This window comes from Strix aluco, chromosome 18, assembly GCF_031877795.1.
Source record: "Strix aluco isolate bStrAlu1 chromosome 18, bStrAlu1.hap1, whole genome shotgun sequence".
In the NCBI taxonomy this organism is placed as follows: Eukaryota; Metazoa; Chordata; class Aves; order Strigiformes; family Strigidae; genus Strix; species Strix aluco.
Genome location: NC_133948.1, coordinates 4,178,435 through 4,199,287, shown reverse-complemented (window position 1 = coordinate 4,199,287; position 20,853 = coordinate 4,178,435). Strand labels below are relative to the sequence as shown.

Below are 20,853 nucleotides of genomic sequence, written 5' to 3'. Positions count from 1 at the left end.
AGCAGTTGCTGCTGCTGAAACAGAGCAGCCTTTTAAAGGATGACAAATTGGGGTGATGTTTGCAGACTGAAACTTCACAGAACTAAAAACTTCAGAGAAACCAGGGGGATATGGAAAAAAGTATTTAGGGACTATTTCAATTTTATTTCTGAATGAATGTATTTTCATCCCTTTGTTTCCAACACGTTTTCCTTACATGGGGTACCAGGGTATATTTCTGTTGTATGAATGTCACATCTTAAGGTCCGTTAATAAAAAGCACTTTCCTTCCAGCAGCACAGCTGGGAGTTTTTCCTTCATCTGTGTTAGGTTATTAGGGATCCATATTGAATTTAACATCCTTCTGTCTTCCCTGCCAGGATGATTCAGATGGCAAATGCATTTCTCTTGGCACAGGTCCTAAATGAATCAGCTTCTCAGACTAGTTCGTCACCTAACGGGATCCTAAATTAAGAGTCCACATTTTATATAAAAAGCTGGATGGAACTGAGATAAAATGGAAGGAAAATCATGGAGGGCTTGTTCTCTGAGTCTATGTCTGCGTTTGAGTTCAGCCTCTCTGCGCAGCTGCTGCACGAAGGAGGGATCCACGGGGTGTGGGGAGCCACCAGCTGCCAGCACCGCTGTGTCCAAGGCTGGGGAGGTGCCATGGGGACACAGCTCACACCCACCCCACGCTGGTGGGCCACAGCAGCCTCCTCCTTCCCACTGCAGGGCCTTTCTCCATCACTGCTGGTACGCTGAAATCTCCTCCTGTACCAGTCTTTTCACTTATAATTTAAAACTGGTCTTCTGTGGTTTTAGCTTTGACTAAGAACTAATAAGCTTTCTTAAAAATATTTCCCTTTAGGTTTATGTTGCGCTTCATTTTCCCCGGCTTAGGAGCCGAAGGTGCAAAGCAAGTGTAGATCCGTCCTCTGTTTCCTCACACAGAACAGAATCACGCTGAAGGTACGTAGATCCACCAGCTTGCAGCTTAATGCTGAATCTGATTTGGGTGAAGGTGTGAAATAGTCATGTGTTGTGTGTAGTATTTCTTTTTCCTTAGAAAATTATTATCTCTACGTTTTAGAAACTTTAATCATCTTTTTCTGTTGTCTGCTTTAAAAAATCAAGTTTCTGTCTCTTAGTTTTGAAGTCACTTAAATGAAGTATATTCCTTCAATTCCGATCATGGAAAAGAGAGTGTGCAAATCTGCATGCAAGATAAATCTTATCAGGCTGTTCCTATGTGTGCCATCCACAGGGGCGATGTCCTGGTCATGGGCAAATCCCCGATTGCCCTGACCTTTCTGTACTCATTAGTTGTGTGGGAATTTCTGTGCGTGTCCGCCACTGCTCATCTGAACTTGTGTGCATCTGCCAGAAATAGAATCACATGGCAGTGATTATGCCACGGGGCATAATCTTCCACATGGTTTTACGCAGAAAATACAGATGCGCAAATATCCGACCACGTAGGGCTGCACACCCTGGACCTACCCAGCTGGTGTGCAGTTTAAGGTTGTGTGTGTATATATATATTCATGCAGAAATGACACTGCAGAGCCAAGGTGCATGTGAGGAGAGGGGCAGACTGCAGAAGTTCCACCCCAAGCACTTCGCTGCCTCGGGAGGGAACTTCCCCCACACACGGCCATGAACCATTTGGGCACACGGAGCCGCGTGCGGACATACTGCACAAAAATTCCCCCAGCTCCACGCACCCTCCTTTTTTCCCCAAACAATCCACCGAGGCACATTGCCATGGTCCGCCGGAGCACACACAACTTCTGGTTACAGACGTGTTTCCAGCGCCCCCGCCATGTTCCTTCACACAGACACACACGCATGTGCACACGGCTCCAAACATGCGGACGGACACACACGTGCGTGCGTGCGTGCGTCGTGTTCATACGCGGCGGCACGTGCACCCCGTCCTACGAAACCCGCGCGTGCACCCACGCTGCCCCTCGCGCACGCGCCCCCCGCCCCGCCCGCTCTTCCCGCTGTGGGCGGGGCCGTTGCCCGCGCTGACACCCCCCCCCCCGTTGCCATAGCGACGGGCCGGGCTGCCGCAGCCGCACCTGCGCCTGCGCCGCCGCCCCCGGTCCCGGCTTCCCCCCTCCCGCTTCCCCCCCTCCCCACACGCACCCCGCGGCCGGTAAGTGCCGGCCCCGCGGGCCGCCCCTCGGCTCCTTCGGGCTGGTGGTGGTGAGGGGCGATGAGCGTCGGCTGACCCGGCTGCGAGGGGTTGGGCGGCCCGGTGCGCCTGCGGCGGGAGGGAGCCGGCTCGGCACCGCCGCGGAGGGCTGAGCAGGTGAGGGGCCGGGGAGAGGCGGCGGCCCCGGCCGAGGGGGCGCGGGGGGGGTTACGGCACCCTGGGCCAGCCGGGGCGGCGTTAACGGCGGTTAGCGGCATCGCTGCTCCGTGAGGGGGCTCAGGCCTTTCCCCGCCCTCACGCGCACCCCGCTCTCTCCCCGGCTGTCTCCTGCGCGGCCCCGGGCCCGCCGGGGAGACCCTTCCCGCCCACCGCGGCGTTGTGAGGCGCGTCCGTCCCATCTCGTCCCCCCGAAGGCGGGGGAGGGGGGGGGGGGAGGGTGTCGGGGCGCCCCTCTCTGCGTTAGGAACGGGGGGGAATGGTCGCGGTCCTGCGCCGGCTGGAAAAGCAGCGGCTCCGGGGAGGAAGATCCCCAGCCGCGGCGGTGCGGCGAGGGCAGCCCCCTGGGCCGCCCGCTGTAATGCGGCGAGGAGCCCGGGGGGTGGGCGGGCTGGGCTGCTCCGGCACCGGTGTGCCTGTCTGTCCGAGGGGGTGTTGGCGCTGGACCAAAGTGCCTCTTTTTCTCTCTTAAGAGCATAAAAAGCCCCTTTTCTGGTCACTAGAGCAGCAGAGGAGAAAAGGGGTTATCCTGCAGCTCACTTTACCCCTTATCTTTCCGTTTCTGCTGGCAAGGACGTTTCTTTAATATCTGGTTGCGAATGTATCCTAGCTCAGGAGGGAGCGGTCCGCCCATTCACCTCGCAGCCCAGCGTCCCTCTGCACAATTCAGATAGCCTTCGGTGGAGCTGCTGACTCCCACCCGCACCCGCTGGGGCAGGTTTTACATCGCATCCTCTTTCATCCTTCACAGTCTCGTTTTGGGCGGTACGTTTTCACTTTAGAAAGTGCCAACAGTGTCGTTTTCATGAGTAACACGGGGCCTGCAAAGAGAAGATGGAGGGATGGATGGATTGTGTACGTTTTGGAGTGGGTAGGGAGTGATCTTCATTTGAGATGAGATTTTTCCTTCTGAGGAGAGTGCCTGGCACTGGTGGATATGGCAGCAAAGAAGTGCAGGGCGTCCTCAGACATGGAGATTCTTCCAGCCGCATAGATGCTCTGTTTCCACACGCAGGACACGGGGTGGGACAGCAGGGCGGAAGGAGGGGCCCTTCCCACCGTGGACAGCAGTGGTATGCGTTTGAGTTGGCCTTATTACATTGTGTAAAGCTGAGACAGTGAAGGTAAATAAAAACACAGAAGCTGAGGCAGCCCCGAGGGTGGAATTGTCCGTTTTGATCTGCATTGCAGGTGCATAAGCATCCAGGGTGCTTCTTGGCTTTGCCTAGATGGTAAGATGCTTAAGCTTAAAAAGCTCTATTGATGCTTTTGCAATATTGATGCTTTAATTAAAACAAACGAACAAACAAAAAACCCCAGACAAATGGAGGTGACTCTACATACAGTGCCTTTTTCCATATAACTTACTCATTAATGAATGTAATTCTGTAGTGCTTTATTGTGACTGAACCTCTAGGAGACAGACATTTATGCTCTTAAACTGCACACTGCTTTTTGATTTGAGTGTTTAAAGGAAGTGCTTTATAATCAGGTAATAGCAGACTTGTAACATTGTTAATTTTTCAAGCTTTTGGTTGTACTGAGGTTCCAGTAGTCATTAAGTGAAACAACAAAGATCAGGAGGTCATAACAGAGGAAAGTGTCAGCTGCTTCAGTAGAAAAAAAGAATATTGGCAGAACTAACGCATAACTGCTTGTTTTCAGACTATTACCATACTTCTGCTTAGTATATCTGTAAAGTTTCTTCCCCCATCCCCTTAGGAAGGACGAAGGTCTCATGACTAGTCCAAATGCTGTATGTAGTTTTCAGTCCAGTAGTTGTTGCAAACTCTAGAATAGCAATCTGGTTTCATTCCTTAAAGTAGTTTCCTTTACTTGAGATTTCAGATATAACTGCATACTTTCAGGGCTTTTTTTTTTTTTTAATGCATTCTGTCATTGGAGTTATAAAAATCAAACTGTTCCTCTATGTGCCCTAATTCAAGAGGTTATAGGTATTAAGGATAATGTATTTGTTCATCCAGATCTACTACATTAGTCAATCCCTTAACAGCAGCAGGCAGAAGAAAAACTCCCCACTGCTATTATTCCAGAATGTGGACCATAACGCAAAGTAAAATATTTCTTGAACATTATAAACAGTATAATAGAGGGAATACAGTTGTAATAAACTAGTTTGCAAGTTTACTTTTGCTACTGTGTTAGACTCTCATTTCTAGGTGTCTCACTACTTTTCTATGGCTTAAAAAATGGTGTTTTAAAGTAGCAAAACTTTGAAGGATTGCTTTTATATCCTTAGGATTCACAATGTATTGCAATACTTGTGTAAACAGAATACTGTTGTGTAATTCATCTTTTTACTCAAGTTCATGTTTAACCTCAGTTTGCATAGTAAAGTTTAAAAAAATGTAGCAAATGGTAGTTACTTTGTACAGAGAACCGACACCTTCATCTTTCTGAAACTTTATAATGCTTAAGAAATTTTTTTGCTGACAAGTGACACTTTCTGTATATATTTGTGTATCATATGTGTGTCTCTTAGTAACTAACAGTGGTGGCTTTTGATGAGCAGTGATTTACTGAAAAATCCGTGTGTTGAGTAACTTGATGCTTTAGTGGAAATAAAGTTAAGTGTGTTCTGACTAGATCAAGGGCGTAGCTCTTCCTACTACTGGTTTGAAAAGCAAAGCCACAGATGAAGAAAGGAAAGATCTAAGGATTTTGGTGCTGAAAAAAAGATAGGTGCATGAAAGGTCTCTGGTTTGGCTTTCTGCAGCCTTTTTCGTGAGCTGCAGCACAGAGTAAAACATGGTGAATAGCTGTGAAACATTGAAAAGCATCGACATAGGTCTGTGTACCTTACTGCAGGTTCCACACTGTTGTTATTGATGGGAATATGCTGCAATAAGCTAATATTGTGTAACCATAACTGGTATTGTTGGAACAGTCTCTGGCAGAGCTTGTCCTGTCCCTGGGAACAATGGTACTGAGTGCCGCTGCCCAGCGCCGGGGTGGAGTTGAGGCGGGGAGGGTGCCCTTTGTTCCGGCAGAAATCTTATCGCTAGAGCTCTGGTTTCCTTTGCATCTGCAGCATGCCGAAACAAACTCTCTGCTCCTTTCCTGCGCACTAATCTAATGCAGTATGTGAAAAAGCAGATTAGGATAATTAATAGTGCATTTGGGAGAGCCAGGTTTGAATGTTAGCCTGCCGGTTGCTACCTGCTGTACCTCACCTCCAATTCCTTCACTTGCTTGATGAGACCTGGCAACCATCATATATCTGGCTATAGTATCTTCAACGAGTGTGTGCCTGCTTAGTCTGTGCTCATTTTTAAGTGATATAAAAATGGTCTTCCCCTAAAGAAGGATGTCCAGCAGTGTGATAATGGGCGCTAGTCAGTATCTCCATGTGATCGGTGAATAATTTTGTCTAATAATGTTTTATGGTTATCTACCAGCTCACTTCTCCTGGTGATGTTAAAGAGCATGGTACTATAAATGGGAGCAATACATTTATTTACTACTAAAAGTTAGAGGCATGACAAAACACTGCTGAAAACAGTGTCCTTGGAGTGTATCAGAACTCCTGCAAGCTGTTTGTTTGGGTATTTTTAAATAATCCTTGAAAAAAAAGCCTTTTATTTGGATAGCTGTTTCTTTCCTGCTACTGAGGAGCATGTTTGCTCTCATTTCACTCCTAGAAAACCTTTGGTTTGTACTTAAAATGTTAAAATATGTTGCTGCTTGTTGGTCTTAACTATTTGAGTGAGAGGCAGGATTTAAGATCAATGTTAGTTAAAAACACAGCTTGTCTAAAAACTGTAAAATTTCGTGGCTTCTCCCTAAACAGAATGATAACTGCCTCTAGAAAGGCTGAAAATATGCCAGGGAACAGTAGCTCCCTGTAATCGGAGTCAGTGCCCAGAGGGAGGGCACAAAAGGTGCAGTGTATCGCATCTCTGGAGTAGAGGTGTCGAGCTTAGGAAGTGTCCATCTGTGCGAAAAAAAAATCGTGTGAATGATGTCATTAGCAGCAGGTTTCCTTTAATGAAAGTACGTGTGCTTGTTTGCTTTCCATTCCTCATGAAAGCTTGATTTAAGCTGTACACAGTTTTATTATCTCAGTTTGAGATACCCAAGTTATGTAAGTAAGAGTATAAAGCATCTTTGTTTGAAATTCTTTGTGCTGCCATCCTATTTACTTAAAAAAAATGCAAACAGCTCATCACCACCACTAAATTTCCTTCATCAGCATCTCTCAAAACCTTTACTTTAGCAAAGTGGAGACCCGTTTTTGTATGTTTGATGTTAGTTGCTGTTCTAAAATAACAAAATCAATGGCTTATGAAACACCATCACAGAGTGCATTAGAGAAAAGCATACTACTCAGCCTGTTAAACTTGCCTGAAAAATAGTTGTGCTATTCTGCAGAGTTGCTATTACAATAGCTGTTCTCTGTAAATGGATCCCTCCTAGGAGGACAGATTTATTTAGCTTGCTGCGAGGCTTCAGTGCCTTTTAATGTGTTTCACAAATATTCCAGGTAAACTCTCAAAAAGCATCATTTCTGCAGTTCTTGCAGTAGGAGCTCATGCTCAGAGGAGTGCCCAGAGCTGGCGCTGCTGCAGGAAGCAGTTCTGCCTGTACCACACCCCCAAGCTGGTTGCAGATTTCTTTTTTTATTATTCCCCCCCCCCCCCGACCTTCCCTATTAGGTGTCTGCAGTGCTGCATGGTGAACCTGTCGCCTGAAAAACAGCCAGTGGAAAAACAGGTTTGTTGTCAGCTGAACCGGTTCCCTGACCTGGTTCACTGAATGACCAGGAAGGTGATTTTGAAGCGTTTCAGAAACCCAGCAGTAATTTCTTGCTCAGTATATGCACGTGGAAGGGGTGAGACAAAGTCACGCTAGGCTGGATAGCTAAATAGTTGCATGCCTGTGTGGCACGTGGCAGGTTATTTTCCTGTTATGGGGGAAAAAATGCCCAAGTCACTTGTGTGAAACCAGCATAGTAATTTTTTGGTTTGTGTTTCATTAAGCCTTCAGAACCTGGACATTTTTAAAATTGACACAAATACATTTACTTTGAGTTCTTGTGCGATTTCCATGTTACTGATTATAGAGAATAAAATTAAAAGAGAACAGGAAGTGTTCATAAGTGAATATTTGATAGCTGAAAAAAAAAACCCACCCTTGACTTTTCCATTGTATGATATTAATTCAAAGCATAAATTTGGAGTTATACTTAACATATCCTTGTACAAAAACCTCCCACAGCCCACCTTACTGGCTTAAGTCCTGATTTGGCTTTAACTGAAGCTGGAGAACTGTCTTAATGACTTTGAAAGAAATAGGATCAGGCTCATTTTTATGTGTAACATTGATACTGTGTTAATCTGGGGGAATTGAATATTAATTTCACTCCCCTTCTGATAAAAGAAATTTGCTTTAGTAGAATAATATGTATCTTTGCCATATTATAACTGACTAGTTGTGATTGGGGTGCAGTTTGTGTTCTGTGGCTTTGATGGAGATTATATTAAAATAACAAACTATTTTATCCTCAAAATGAAAGGGTGAATAAAATAGAAAGGCCAGGCATCAGGAGCATGTGCTAGAAAGCAGAAGAGAACCAACCTGTTCCTCTAAATTACGATGTAGCCTTACTCATGAGGGCGTTTATTGTCACTTTAATAAAAAATAAAATTACACGGACTTCGTCATTGTTAAAGCGGTTCTTCTGAAGTAATTGGTGTTATTTAGATTATACCTTCTTTTTTTCCCCTGAAGTGAATTATGCCCAAATTACGTCATTTTCAGTGCTTTCTGCCAAAGTGAGCTGTACCTTCTTGACAGCTGTACAGCCATAGCATTGGATACCCTGGTATTGGCCAGAGTAACTGTATCTGATTAAAGTGCCACTGCAGGACCATTTGTTTTGATTCTCTAATAGTCTCTGTCACAGTAGTGACCTTAACATCTGATTACTTCTAGTCTGCTTCCATTGTGACAGCTCTGGGGTTGGGTGGTCTCAAGGACGGAGAAAACTGAATTATTCCTGTCAGTCCTCGTGACTTCAGGTAAACAGTCAGGCACGTTAGCAGTCAGTGATTTCTGTGCAGAGTACCAGCTTGTTCATTTACAGCATCTGGAAGAATGAAATCATTGCTACCAGGAGTGTGTCCACTTAATTGTTCCTCCTGCTGCCATACCAATTGCTGTTGGAGTAACAGAAAATTATTTTCTTACTAAAATACTAAAACCTGTGCTTCCTCAGGGACATTCAGACATTAACTGTGAAGAGTCTGCAGAATCTCTGATCAGAAAATGAAGGGGAAGCAGGGCAGAGAAACAACTGAGTAAAATAGCATCGAAAAGCATTAGAAATAGAAAAGGAGCTGAGAAAGCAAAATCATATCCTTCCTCTGGGAGCAGAGTGGCATGTTTCCTTTTTCCCCTTAGCTGTCTCCAGGAAAGTACTCCTAATATTGCTTGGCTTAAAAGACAAAAACTAAAAGAATATGAAAACAAGTTACTGGGACAATAATTACATGTAAGTATTGTTATACTTTAACACAGAAGGCAGAGGAAGAGGGGGATAGAGTTGCTGCTGTAAGATGTGCTCGTTGCTGGTGAGGGAGCACTGGAGAAGGGGAGAGACATTCAGAAGGCGGCTGTGTAGGCCTAGCATGTAGTCTGAAAAGTGTGGCTTCAGGAAATATTGAACTAGTTAGAGTGGTTTAGTCTAATGCAGGGATGAATGAGGGGCGAGCATAAATCTGAAACTGTGTAATAGGCTGTTGTTAAATTGTATTATTGCCGGATCTACATTAGTAGAAGTATAATGGTATTGGGCGGGGTTAAAGCAAATGTCCAGGCAGAAAGATAGCAAAGCCCTCAAGCTGGCTGTGGAGGTGGCAGGGTTTTCTTTATTATGTCCTTTGAAATAAGCTGAACAAACACTTTGGGGATGGTATGTGTCTCTGGAGATGGAGAGCTGATCTAAGCAAAGAACAGCTAAGTGTTAGTTGGGCATTTTATCATTGGAACTACATTATTTTAAAGTGTTTGGTCAGTTCAGTGACAGTCTTTAAAATGGGGACTGGCTAAAACTTTCAAGGTTCTTCCAAGAAGACTCCTGTGTCCTTCATTAGTTCTTGTATTTTGTATAGCATACAAAAAGCATTTTGGCAGTTTTGTCACATTTTGAGGGGGCACTGGCTAGACACCAGTTGAGAGGAAAATGCTTGCCTGCCCATAGATGATTCAAGAAGATTTGGATATGTGTTGGCAGAGAGCTAAAGCAGCTTCTCAGGTGACAGTCACCCCATCCATGTAAAAGGAGGTTATTCTGTTTTATTTAGTGGATACAAAACAGGAATGAAAATGTTAAATAACTGAGGTTGTTTGGGCTTCGTTCCAGTAGCCTCCTTTGGACGGTGTCTAAAGTCATAGATTAGCATCTCCTTCCTCTTATCTTGCAATGGGGTATAGAGATGCTCTGATTTTGTACAAAGGCACCTAATACACAGCCAGATGCTCATTGCCTTGAAATATTTTGAACTCTATCCAGATCAGAAAATGCCTGGAGCCTGCACATCATCTGCAAGGCAAGATTTGGCTCTTAAAATGTTAGTGGATTTTTTTTTTTTTTTGTGGTGAGCATGTGATGAAGTTGCATTTTGGAAGCTCCTGTTTAATATTTCTAATTTCAACTTAAGGTTAATTTTTTTGTTCCCTTTTTAAGGGAACATGCACTAGTAAAAGAGACAGAGCAGTTCCTTTTTAAGGTGAGCTTAGAAGAACATTAAGTTACCTTCTCCACTTCACTGAAAGATGAGGTGAGGTAGGTGCAGCAAGGATTAAAGTGTTGTACTTCATGTTCCCAAGGGAATGTGTTTAATTCATTCCATTTGTTCCTTCTAGACTATGTCAAAGAGAAATTGTGAATCCATTGTTTGGAGGACTTGAGCTCAATCTCTGAGCTATATCTAGAAGTATTCGGTGATGGTGGTGATCCTGAGAAATAAGAAACTTTGTATGTTTCAAGGGTCAAATACAGGATGCCACCCTGATAAAGCTTCTGTAACTGTTGGACGCTGTTGGTGTTTAGCACAAGCCTTACTGTGAAAGAGGGGGGGTGTTACCCTTGCTGTGTTGAACACTGCAGTGCCCCTTTTAATGTTTTATCATCCTTATCAAATGTCATATGCATTCCTAGTGGGAGTTTGCCTAGCTCTGCATTGCACAATTCCTTTTGTATAAAAGCATGGCAAACCTTTTTTTGTTTTTTTAAGTTGCTTTGGAGACAAGGGGAAAGGGGGAAGTTACCATAGATGTAACTATTCTGTGGTGTATGCAGTTGTAGCTTCTTCCCAGCCTTGGCTTGATTCATCTGAGGAAATCCAGCCAGGAACTGGTTGCTGAGAGTGCTGTCCCACCGATTTCCATGGTGAGAGAGTGAAGGTTGTTCATCTATTAAGGGCTCAGTTGACTTCTGCATTTTGCAATTTCTCTTGTGCTTTTTGATCATCGCCTTATTCTTGGCTGCACGTTCTTTCTTGTTTCAGGGAGCAGGAGATTAAATCAGTCTAGTGCAATCCCAAAACTGCTTTATAGGATTTCCTTTTTGAAACACCAATGGGAGATGTACCTGAATAGATTTTTTTTTTTTTTTTCTTTAAACTGACCCCTCCCAAGACCATGTTTTCTGTAAGATCTCGGCTGCCCATGAGAACAGTTGTTGGATGTGATTTGTGGCTGTGCATGCTACATACCAAGAAACAGGGATAAGAATTGTTCAGGAACTTGGAGTAGCTGTAAATCCCACTAACCAAATTCCCTGGAACTAAGTCAAAGCATCTGCATAAAGAAGTGGTGAGAAAATTTTCATCAAATTGTATTAAAAGAAACTATTATTTCTTTTTAATAATATTTGTTTCTTTTTCATTACATCTCCTGAGTCTGTTCCCATTTTAAAGACTTTGACTAAAATTGCATGGTTCAGTAGGTCTCACTTGCAACGTATCCTGTGAGCTGCTGACAAATTTGAGACTAACATTAAATAAAATGTTTTATGTAATTGTAGCAGCTTTCACTAATGGTATAACTGAGAATGCAAAATTAAAGGGGTGCTGTTAACTTATGATAGCTTTTTCAAGTTTCAATGCATGCCTTAACTTGTGTGACAGTTGTTAATGTATTTGGCTTTAAAAATTAGTTTACATTTTTTTGCATGGTGTCCTTTGATATTTACCTGACCTAAATAAACAAGGAAGTTGATTAGTTGTAAAGTGCTATGGAATGTACAAAATATGCAAACTGACTGTTAGTGGGGAAAACAGAAATAAAAGCTGTCAGTGTTTCAATAATCCAATTATTCAAAGAAAACTATTTGTATAAAACAACTTCCCAGTCATAAATCAGCATATTTTCATGCTGCCACTTCTTTAAAACCCTACCACCCTGCAAAACACTGTTTCAGCCAGTATGCTTTGAATTGAAATACATGATTTGGGTGGGCTTTATAAGAGCATAATCACACTAAATCATAACAGTTTGGACAACAAACAGCACTGCGTCTCTGTGGATGCAAGTAATGTCCCCTCTTGCCCTGTCCTGCAAAGCAGTGTGGATGGGAGCCTCCAGGAGGGTCGCAGCCAGGAGGTCTACTTCTGTCCCCTGGTTCTGTCCCTTTACAAAATACACGTGGTGTCTCCTGGCTCTTTAAGCTCTTTATTCAGATGTCTGAAGAGACTTCTCTGACCCAAAACCAGAACAATTGCCAGAGCAATTCTGTGATGTCATGCTGAGAGGGTTTTTCCCTCCTTTTAATCCCATGTTTCTGATCTTCAGAAACGGTCTCTTTGGTAAACTTGCCCAACAACAAATCAATTGGCTAGACTGTTGGCCTAACTTACTGTATATTCTAACCATATTTTCAATCTTTTTGTGCCCAATTCAGTTGTATTAGTTCTAGGGCCATAAACCAATTCTATATTATTCTGGAAAGATAAACATTTTCTCTTTAGCTGGCTTCTGCTTTGGTATTTTGGCCAGCTTTTTCGTTAGGCACTGGCTAAAAAAGTTCCTACAGAGAAAAATATTGCTGAACTTAAACTGGGTGAAATGCAGGTGATCCGTGGGTATCTGAGAGCTATTCAGACTGCAGGTGTGAATTCTTTTTCTTCCCTCATTTGTGCAATAGAAATTTCATTGTAAGTTTGGCTGCAAAAGCAATAAAAAATATTTTTAATATTGTGCTAATGAGCTTGACAGATAGTTGACAGATAACACATATTCAGTTGAAATCTATTTAATCCAAATCTCAGACCTGAGTAATAGTAGGTCTACTTTTGTGTTTTAAGATTTGGTGTGAAGTAGTACAAAGTGAATAGTGGCTTGGAATATATTGTTGTTAATACTAATTTGTGCCATTCTAAGCAGATTTTGTAGCAAAGGCATCTCTGTATGGTGACTGTCTATGCAAGACCCTTTCCCCTTGCCCTGTTTCTGAGGTAGGCGGATTTGGCTGTTTCCCAGAGCGCACACGCACGGATTGCCCGGTGTTGGTGTGTGCTGTCTAAACAGACGTGACAGCGCGGGGTAGAGCGGGCTTTGAGCTGGAGCTGCTTCCCATAAATTCTGCAGAAGCTGTGACTTTACCATAGTGGCCTTCCCTTTCCTGTGAAGGAAAGGAGAGCAGGCAGGCAGACAACCAGGCTGCAGCGAGGAAGGAAAGCATAGGAGGGTTGCAGAGGGCTTGTGGGAAAGTCAGCGCTCAGATCCTTTATCCTCCGAGGAGAGAAACTACTTAGTGCAGAGGGGCTGCAGCTAACGTTCAGAGTGGATCGCTTTAATTGCTCTCACTGATTAATGTACTGGTGCTGCAGGGAAGATGATGCTCTGCTACTGGTAATTTTTATTTTCTTCCTAAGCCTATAAAACTATCCTGCCTCTGATTTCTTTTTTTTTTTCCTTCAGAGTAGGTAATTCTTGTGTGATCTTTAAGATGCAAGAGATCAAGGTGAAAAAACAGCTGAGATTAATAGTGATGGCCTTGTTTTGCTTTTTCTAACATTCAGAAACTAGTTTTTAAAAAACACATTGCAAGGACTGAGTTATAAACACTGTTGCTTTTTCTGTTCAGATTATAGTTACAGGGTAAAGCGACCGTTAGTAACCATGGTGATAGTAAAGGCTTCGGGATATTATGTGTAGGCAGTTCTTTCACCTAGCACTGTCAGTGCTTAGAGTTTCTTCTGGAAAATACATTCCTTGACTAAAAATCCCTTCTGAGCCGTGGTGTTCCACGCAGCCTGAGCTCCAGCTATGGTGAGAACATGGACTTTTGCAGGTTTTATTCTGCTGTCGTATTCAGTCGGTAAGAGTATATGGTCACTTAAGAAATTGGATGATTCGGTAAAGCTTCTGTGTGAAGTCAGCTTTGCAAACAAGATGATGTCACTTTGAAAATGTAACACAGCTAAAATGTCATCAATCCTTAAAATGAACGGTGCCCCACAGTAATTGCTGTGGACTGTGTAGTCTGTCCTGAAATAGCCCTCGGACTGTGGGCGGTGAGGGGGCCCCAGTGTGGCAGTAATGGAATGTCCCAGTGCGTCAGCTCAGACGAGCAGCTCCTCAGAAGTTGTAGAGCAAGAGTCTGTATGCACAACTCTGTTTATTTCCTATTTAGTCAACCCAGAAACCTCTTTTTAGAATATTTTTGGTCCATGATTTTCGCTCATTTGCTAGTGGTGGTGATTGTGAAATGACCCGTTCCTCTCAGAGCACCAGCTGAGGCTGTTACTCTCGTTCTTCTTGAGCACTGAATTTAAACTTTGATCTCTGTTATAAAGTAACCAAGAGCTCTGGTTTGCCCCTTGCACAGAAGTGGATTCTTTGAAAGACTTTTATGCCCTCACTTTATGTTTTTTTACAATCAAATACATGCTTCTGTAGGGGTCAGTCAGTTGATGATGATGTCAGTTAAGGTCATGAGTGAAATCAGGAAGGCTCTGTGTGTTTCCCCCTGCAACCCTCCAGGTGCTTTAGTGCTTTACCAGGGTGCAGGAGCACTGGCTCTGGTGCTCTTTGGGGGAATAAAAACTATAAAATTAAATGCAGGGCTGTGTTATGTTTAGGAATGACAAAAGTGTGTTACTTTCTCTAAGTGTATGCTCTACCAATTTTAAACTTGTAGAATCAAATTTTTTTCATAAAACTACATACCAAAAAGAGCCCAATGGAGGACACTTGGCATGGCAAGATGAACCCGTTAAGGTGCCCATGAGGCAGCCATGGGCAGAATTAAGTTCTGTCTTATGCACATATGGTCCTGTAAATACAGTCCGTAGTTGTAATGCCATAGCATATGGTTGTCCAGGCAATGGCAGTCCTGAATCTTTACTTATCTTTGTAACCTAAACACTGTAATTGTTTTTATAAAACTACACAGATAACTGATTTTAGCCTTTCATACTGTAATGACAGAGCTAATGCTCCTCATGCATCAACAGTGTTTAACCCAGCGTTGTAACCAATTTATCAGTCTCGCTAGCTGATTCATCAGTCTCCCTCCTGCTTGGCTGGATCCCGTGGCAGCAGGAGAGGGCTGCTGTGCCCCCCAGCCCGGGCAGGCCAGAGCACTGGCTGTGCACAGGGAGCATGCAGAGGCACCTCATAAACCTCTCATTGCTCCTGATGGTAGGCCAGGGGCTGTGACAGTTCCCTGTGCTGCTCTGTCCCCCAAAAAGTATATGTCTTGTCGTGGCTTGTGTAATTTCCACCCGGTATGTGCTACTGCTTGTCACCCTGGTGTCCCCATGAGCCTGACTCTCTAGAATTTTGTCTGTGCACCTATTTTTGTGCTGTTGTGCTCCTGAGGTGCCCAAGAAGGCTGGCTTCCCAGAGTTTTCAGAAAGCTCAAGCATGACAGCTTTCTTGCTAAAGAAATTTAAAGTATAGTAATGTGGCGTTATTAAGGACATACATTTCTGGAAAGCTCTTCATGTGTAGAGCCAACAGCCTCTCTAAACCAGCTGTGGGTGGAGCAGCACCGTGCACCCCAGCTGTCGCAGCATGGCGTGCTCTGTGTGTGCGGGGGGGGTAACGATCACACCATGAAATTCAAGAATACTAAAAGCATACCTGAGCAATTCTGTGCTTGGAGGCTGCAGGAGGACTGCATGCTGTCATCGTTGCTTTTTCTCATTACTATACTTATTTTAGAGTTGAAATTTCACTAGGAAAGAGGACAATAAACAAAATTGTGTCATGACAGACTTGGTGACCAGATCTCACTGGGGACCTGGTAACTCCTGTTAGTGCTTGTCTGGGTGCTCCTCCAGGTGCTCCTTTAAATGTCACAGCGTGTGCTTCTGCACGGGAAGCATCTGGCTGTGCCTGGTGCCAGGAGCTATTTTTACCTCTCCATCAGGGAATTCATTTGGGAGTCTATCTCCAGCTCCACCAGACAGATGTTGCTCTGCTGTTTGGCCTGTGGGTATATGTAAAACCATTGTTCCTTATCAGGAGCAGTAGTAACACTGGCAGTGCAGGGGTCTTCAAGATGCCTCTCGGCACCATACGGTTAATCATTTCTGTCTTTATTTGAGTCTGAGCACTGCTGCAGTCCAGGCCTAGTTTTGTAAGGCTGTTCTGCAAGGAAAACCCAGTGGTACAACAGTTTTTCAGGTACTCATAACCAGAGCAAGAAAAATCTGTTTGTTTTCTCTTTAAATGAAGCATTGTCCTTGTCAGTTGTCTTGTTCTGTGGCATTGAGGCTGACACCAGTCTCTGGTGCCGCGGGGCCCGCGCCGGGTCGGATTCTGAGGAGATGCAAGAGCAGCCAGAGCTCGCTCCCACACGGGCCCCAGTGAGTGCACTGGGCTGAGGTGCCCCAGAGCAGCGTGTCTGGGCCCAGCTGCGTGTCAGAGTCCCTGTTCTGTGTTTCTCTTTAGAGATGGTGCGTTTTAGTGCTTCTTGTCCAGGGATGTTACTAATTCCTGTATCCCTGGAAGTAACTGGAAAACCCCCAACAAGACAGAGGGACATACTAGCCCATCCCTCAGAACTCCACTTTTATCTTGTAACAGGATTAGTGACTTCGTCTGTCTGAAGTTAACCCTTAAAATGTGTTAACTCCAAACAAATGGGTTCCCTACACTGCTCTGGCCTAGAGTATAATTAGGCTTTCTATGAATTTAGAGCACTTTCAACTGAAATAGTCATGAACTTCTTGTGGCATGTGCTTGGTTGTGTATCAGTTCATTAATAGTAGAATTCAGCTGTTCCTGCTGACCGTGGCTGTAGTGAGGATCTTTGTACGTGCAAGATAACTCACTGTTACAATTCTGCACCTGTTTACTGGCAGGGTAACTGCATGTCAGGATGGCAACTTCAAACCTGGAGAACCAGCTGCAGAGTGCCCAGAAGAATCTGTTGTTTCTCCAGCAAGAACATGCCAACACGCTGAAAGGCCTGCACGCCGAGATCCGCCGCCTGCAGCAGCACTGCACAGGTAGCTGGGAGAGCTGCCGATTCGGCGCTTACCTCTTCTCACAGGAATGGAGTAACTGCTTCCTGCTGCAGCAGTGAAACCTCAGCAACGAAGCCCAGCACCAGGGCACATGTAGGGTGACCAGCCTGTATCTCGGGGCACAGCTGTGTGATTATTAAGCAAAGATGTCACCTGACATTAAGCAGTGTGTTACCTGGTAGTTTCAGTTGGTTTATAGATTTGATAATTTGCAGTTGATTTCCTATTATTGCTTCAGGTGGGGGGGAATAGTTAGTTCTGTTTTTATTGATGTATGCCATTGTAAACATGCTCACCAGGTGGTGTATGGGGTAGACGATGATCTAACAAACACAAACAACTTTTTTCCTCAGATTTAACCTATGAGCTGACTGTAAAGAGTTCAGACTTGTCAGGTAAGGAATACATAGCATTTTTCTTTTAATGTTCCTGTTAAACTTCTGCATCTTTTTCAATGTTTGTATTTTCTCCATTACAACTGGGTGAGAATACTTTGCGCTTGGCGTGTTGACTGTATAAATTCTAAAGGCATGAGTAGTTTTCTACTTTCCAGACTTACTGTTATTTAGGAAGTAAATGTCACAAGTTCTTTACCAAGGTCACACAGGAAATCTTTGAAAGAGCCAGGAGTGTAGAACTGCTGACTCCTCTCTCTCACTAGACAGTTCCCTGCATGCTGTATGGGAACAGAGGACATGAATTTTAGGGGCAGAAAAGTGAGACTATTATTAAAACTTAGCTGGTATTTTAATTGCACCACAAAACTTTTATATATGTATATTTTAATATATAGAGAGATATATATATACACACACTAGATTCTAGTTGGTTTGGATGTATTATGTTATCAACAGGTGAAGCACAGGAATAAAATACTCCCTGGGAGTGACACACCCCACTCCCCGGATCAGGGATCGTGTGGGACAGACAGGATGTGTATTGCAAATAAGAGAGAATATGGGCAAATTTAGCAAAGCAAGTGAGCAGCTTTGCCTGTGCTCAGTGTTATTTCTTGACGTTGCAATGTTGCTCAGAGGTTTCTCTTATGGCTTTGGGATAGCAAAAGGAACCCTATTGCACTATTTTACTTAGTGGCTATTGTTAACTTGAAACACTTCTGTTTTTCCTATTCTTCTAGGAATTGGTAGTTCAAGAAGCGAAGAACTCAAAAGAAAGTGTGGAGATCTTGAAGCTCAGCTGAAAGTCAAAGAGGCTGAAAATAATGAATTATTGAAAGAACTTGAACAAAAGAATGCAATGATAATGGTGCTGGAAAACACTATTAAAGAAAGAGAAAAGAAGTACTTGGAAGAATTAAAAATGAAAAGCCATAAGCTCAACATGTTGTCGAGTGAACTAGAGCAGAGAGCGAGCACTATTGCTTATTTAACTTCTCAACTGCACGCTACTAAGAAGAAGCTGATGAGTTCAAGTGGGACTTCGGAGGGGACCCCTTCTGGCAGCCCCGTCCTGTCCAACTATAAGCCGTCCCCCCCCAAAGATAAACTGCCGGAGACTCCACGGCGCAGGATGAAGAAGAGCCTGTCAACACCGCTCAACCCCGAGTTCGAAGAGGCCTACAGAATAGGGTCGGAGAGCCGGAAGCTGCTGCTCCGAGAGCCTGTGGATGCCATGCCCGATCCCACGCCATTTCTGCTGGCCAGGGAGACGGCAGAGGTACATCTTATTAAGGAGAGGCCGTTAGTTATTCCGCCGATCGCTTCCGACCGTGCAGCCGGCGAATCGCACAGCCCTGCCCGAGAGAAGCCGCACAAGGCGCACATCGGGGTGGCGCATCGCATCCACCACGCCGCGCCGCCCCAGCCGCAGCCCGAGGTCGAAACGCTGGCAGTGGATCAGGTCCACGGCAGCAAAGTGGTCAGAAAGCACTCAGGGACGGACAGGACTGTCTGAGTAAAGTCACTGAACCGCTCTACTCTGTTGCTGTTTATGCACTGTGATCCTGTAGGATAAATAGCACCTGCAGTAAAGTTTCTTTTGATGCCCCATGCATGCCAAACTTCTTCCAGATACATCATGAATAATTACGCTCCTCTAACGAAACCCAGTAGGACTGTGTTCATACGGCAAGGTGTATAACTACTCGATGCTGTGGCCAAATCAGGGGTACCTGACCGCTTGCTTCTGAGCACTGCTCCATTTATTGCAACTACACGTGTGGACAAAGGCACAGGCTGCAGGCTGCGTTATTAATCAATATTAGTGAAAACAAACTTAACTATAAACCTGCAGTGATAACGTATTGGCTGTTGACGTTTGAACTCTCAGTGGTTCTTTTGTCTTCACTGTGTGTGTGAGCACTTCATACACAACACTCGCCTCCAGGACAAAGCCTTTCGCACAGTAGCATTGAAAATAGTGCAGACGTACGTACACTTCAGAATGAACTAAGGACATCTTTTCCTTCCCGGGCACGTGCTCTCGATTGCAAATTGTGTTCATAGTTTTTTTCTTTCTCAAAATCCTGAGAGTCCCAGCAAGTGTTACTTGATTAATCCTAAATGCTTTGGTTTGTGGCTTTAAGGAAAAAATGGGGGGGGGGGGGGATAAAGCACTCTCTTAAAGGGTTAGTGATCCTCACAGAAAGAGTATGAACACTGGGTTGGTTGTGGGGGGTTTTTGTTGTGTGTTTGGCTTTTGTTTTAACCTGAATGGCTCCATTACATGTTTTACACTAGTCAGGACTCTGCACTTGTAGCACCTTCCATACTGGCTCAGAGCTCCTTTTCCAGGGAGAAAACGTAACTGGCTATCCAATATAGAAATGGTTCTTTATGCTCTAACCTGCACTTTTTTTGTAAAGGGATTATTTTTGTGTCCTGAAAAACCTTAGTCTTGTTCTGGGAATCAGCAGACAGTGCTGGCTTCTGCCAGCTTAGAAACCTGAGCTGTCCCTCTAAAATGTATTTAGTTTTAAATTTAAGTGATGTAACCAATTCACAGAGGAGGAGAACCTGGCATCCTTAACTTTTATCCTTGTGGATTGGGATGGACTTGCCTTGCACTTGCCCTGATTCCCCTACTCCTTCCTAGTAAGCAACAGGTAGACCTGACAGCTGTTAAGACAACTTGATTCTTTTTTAATTATTTTTTTCCTAGGAAAGAAAGGCATACCAGGAGCTGTGAGAGCATGTAACTTTGGGAAAGGAGCACAAATTTGACCATTTTTCTTAAATTCTGATCAGCGCCTCCAGCTCACCTCTGCTTCACTCTTGTCTGCAGCCTCTGAGTAGGACCAGCAAGAACCAACGGCTCCCAAATGCTGCTAAGCTTATGATGTGCCTTCAAAAACTCGGAACGCGTGAGCTCTGTGAAAGCTGATGAAGGATCCCTGCCTGCCCTCTTCCCTTCCCCTTGCCAGCTGTAGTCTGCCCCCCCCTTAAGCTTTTTCTGCAGCTGTGTTGGTGTGTGTCTGTCTGGCAGCCTCCCCTGCAGAGGCGCTGGCAGGGTGACAGAAGCTGTTTCTCCCGTGCAGTGTGGCACCTCCCAGCAGGGCCGGAGAGGGTTTGAAGGTCCACTAGCCCTGTGGCCACCTGCCCCTGTGCAGCATCACCACTGGGAAGCCTGAGAGACGCTCTCCTGTGCCAGGCCTTGCCAGCTGGGGGTAGGATTTGTTTTGTGAATGGTGGGGGGGGTAGGGAAAAGCTGCGTGCCTGGAAAACGGTTGGTTAAAGCAAGTGTTATTGTGGGGTTTGCTGGTTTGAAGTGTTTTGCAGTAACCAGCAGTGGCTCTGGCTGCTGTGGTGGGTGTTGCCATATTTTTATGGCGAGCTATTGTATGACTGATCTCCCCTGCCGCTTGTTCAAGGATGATGGAAGGCACCGCTTCGAAGCACAGCAGAAGTGATGCTTTGGGCAATTAAAAACACTTCTTACAACCATATGGGCAAAGCTTAGTCTTTGTGTGTGCGAGACTTAACTTACCTATTACCTCTTTTGTGTACAGAGACCAGCTTGGAGCCTTTTTAA

General features: G+C 44.5%; 1 protein-coding gene across 3 annotated transcripts; it reads left to right on the top strand.

The window, feature by feature from the left end:
• Nucleotides 1-2,109: 2,109 nt before the first annotated feature.
• Nucleotides 2,110-20,767, top strand: CCDC92 (coiled-coil domain containing 92). 3 transcript variants are annotated; one of them, XR_012625615.1, is made up of 5 exons: nt 2,110-2,299; nt 16,699-16,848; nt 17,217-17,258; nt 18,002-19,250; nt 19,984-20,767. XR_012625615.1 is itself a non-coding variant. In XM_074843838.1 (4 exons), the coding sequence occupies exons 2-4, from the start codon at nt 16,716-16,718 to the stop codon at nt 18,775-18,777; spliced, it is 948 nt and encodes a 315-aa protein (XP_074699939.1). In that variant the 5' UTR covers nt 2,110-2,299; nt 16,699-16,715; the 3' UTR covers nt 18,778-19,124. The 3 variants fall into 3 exon arrangements, 2 of the variants coding, with proteins under 2 accessions (XP_074699939.1, XP_074699938.1); XM_074843838.1 differs by lacking the exon at nt 19,984-20,767 and having other exon boundaries at nt 16,699-16,845; nt 18,002-19,124; XM_074843837.1 differs by lacking the exons at nt 2,110-2,299; nt 19,984-20,767 and adding an exon at nt 3,006-3,124 and having other exon boundaries at nt 18,002-19,124.
• The last annotated feature ends 86 nt before the right edge of the window (nt 20,768-20,853 follow it).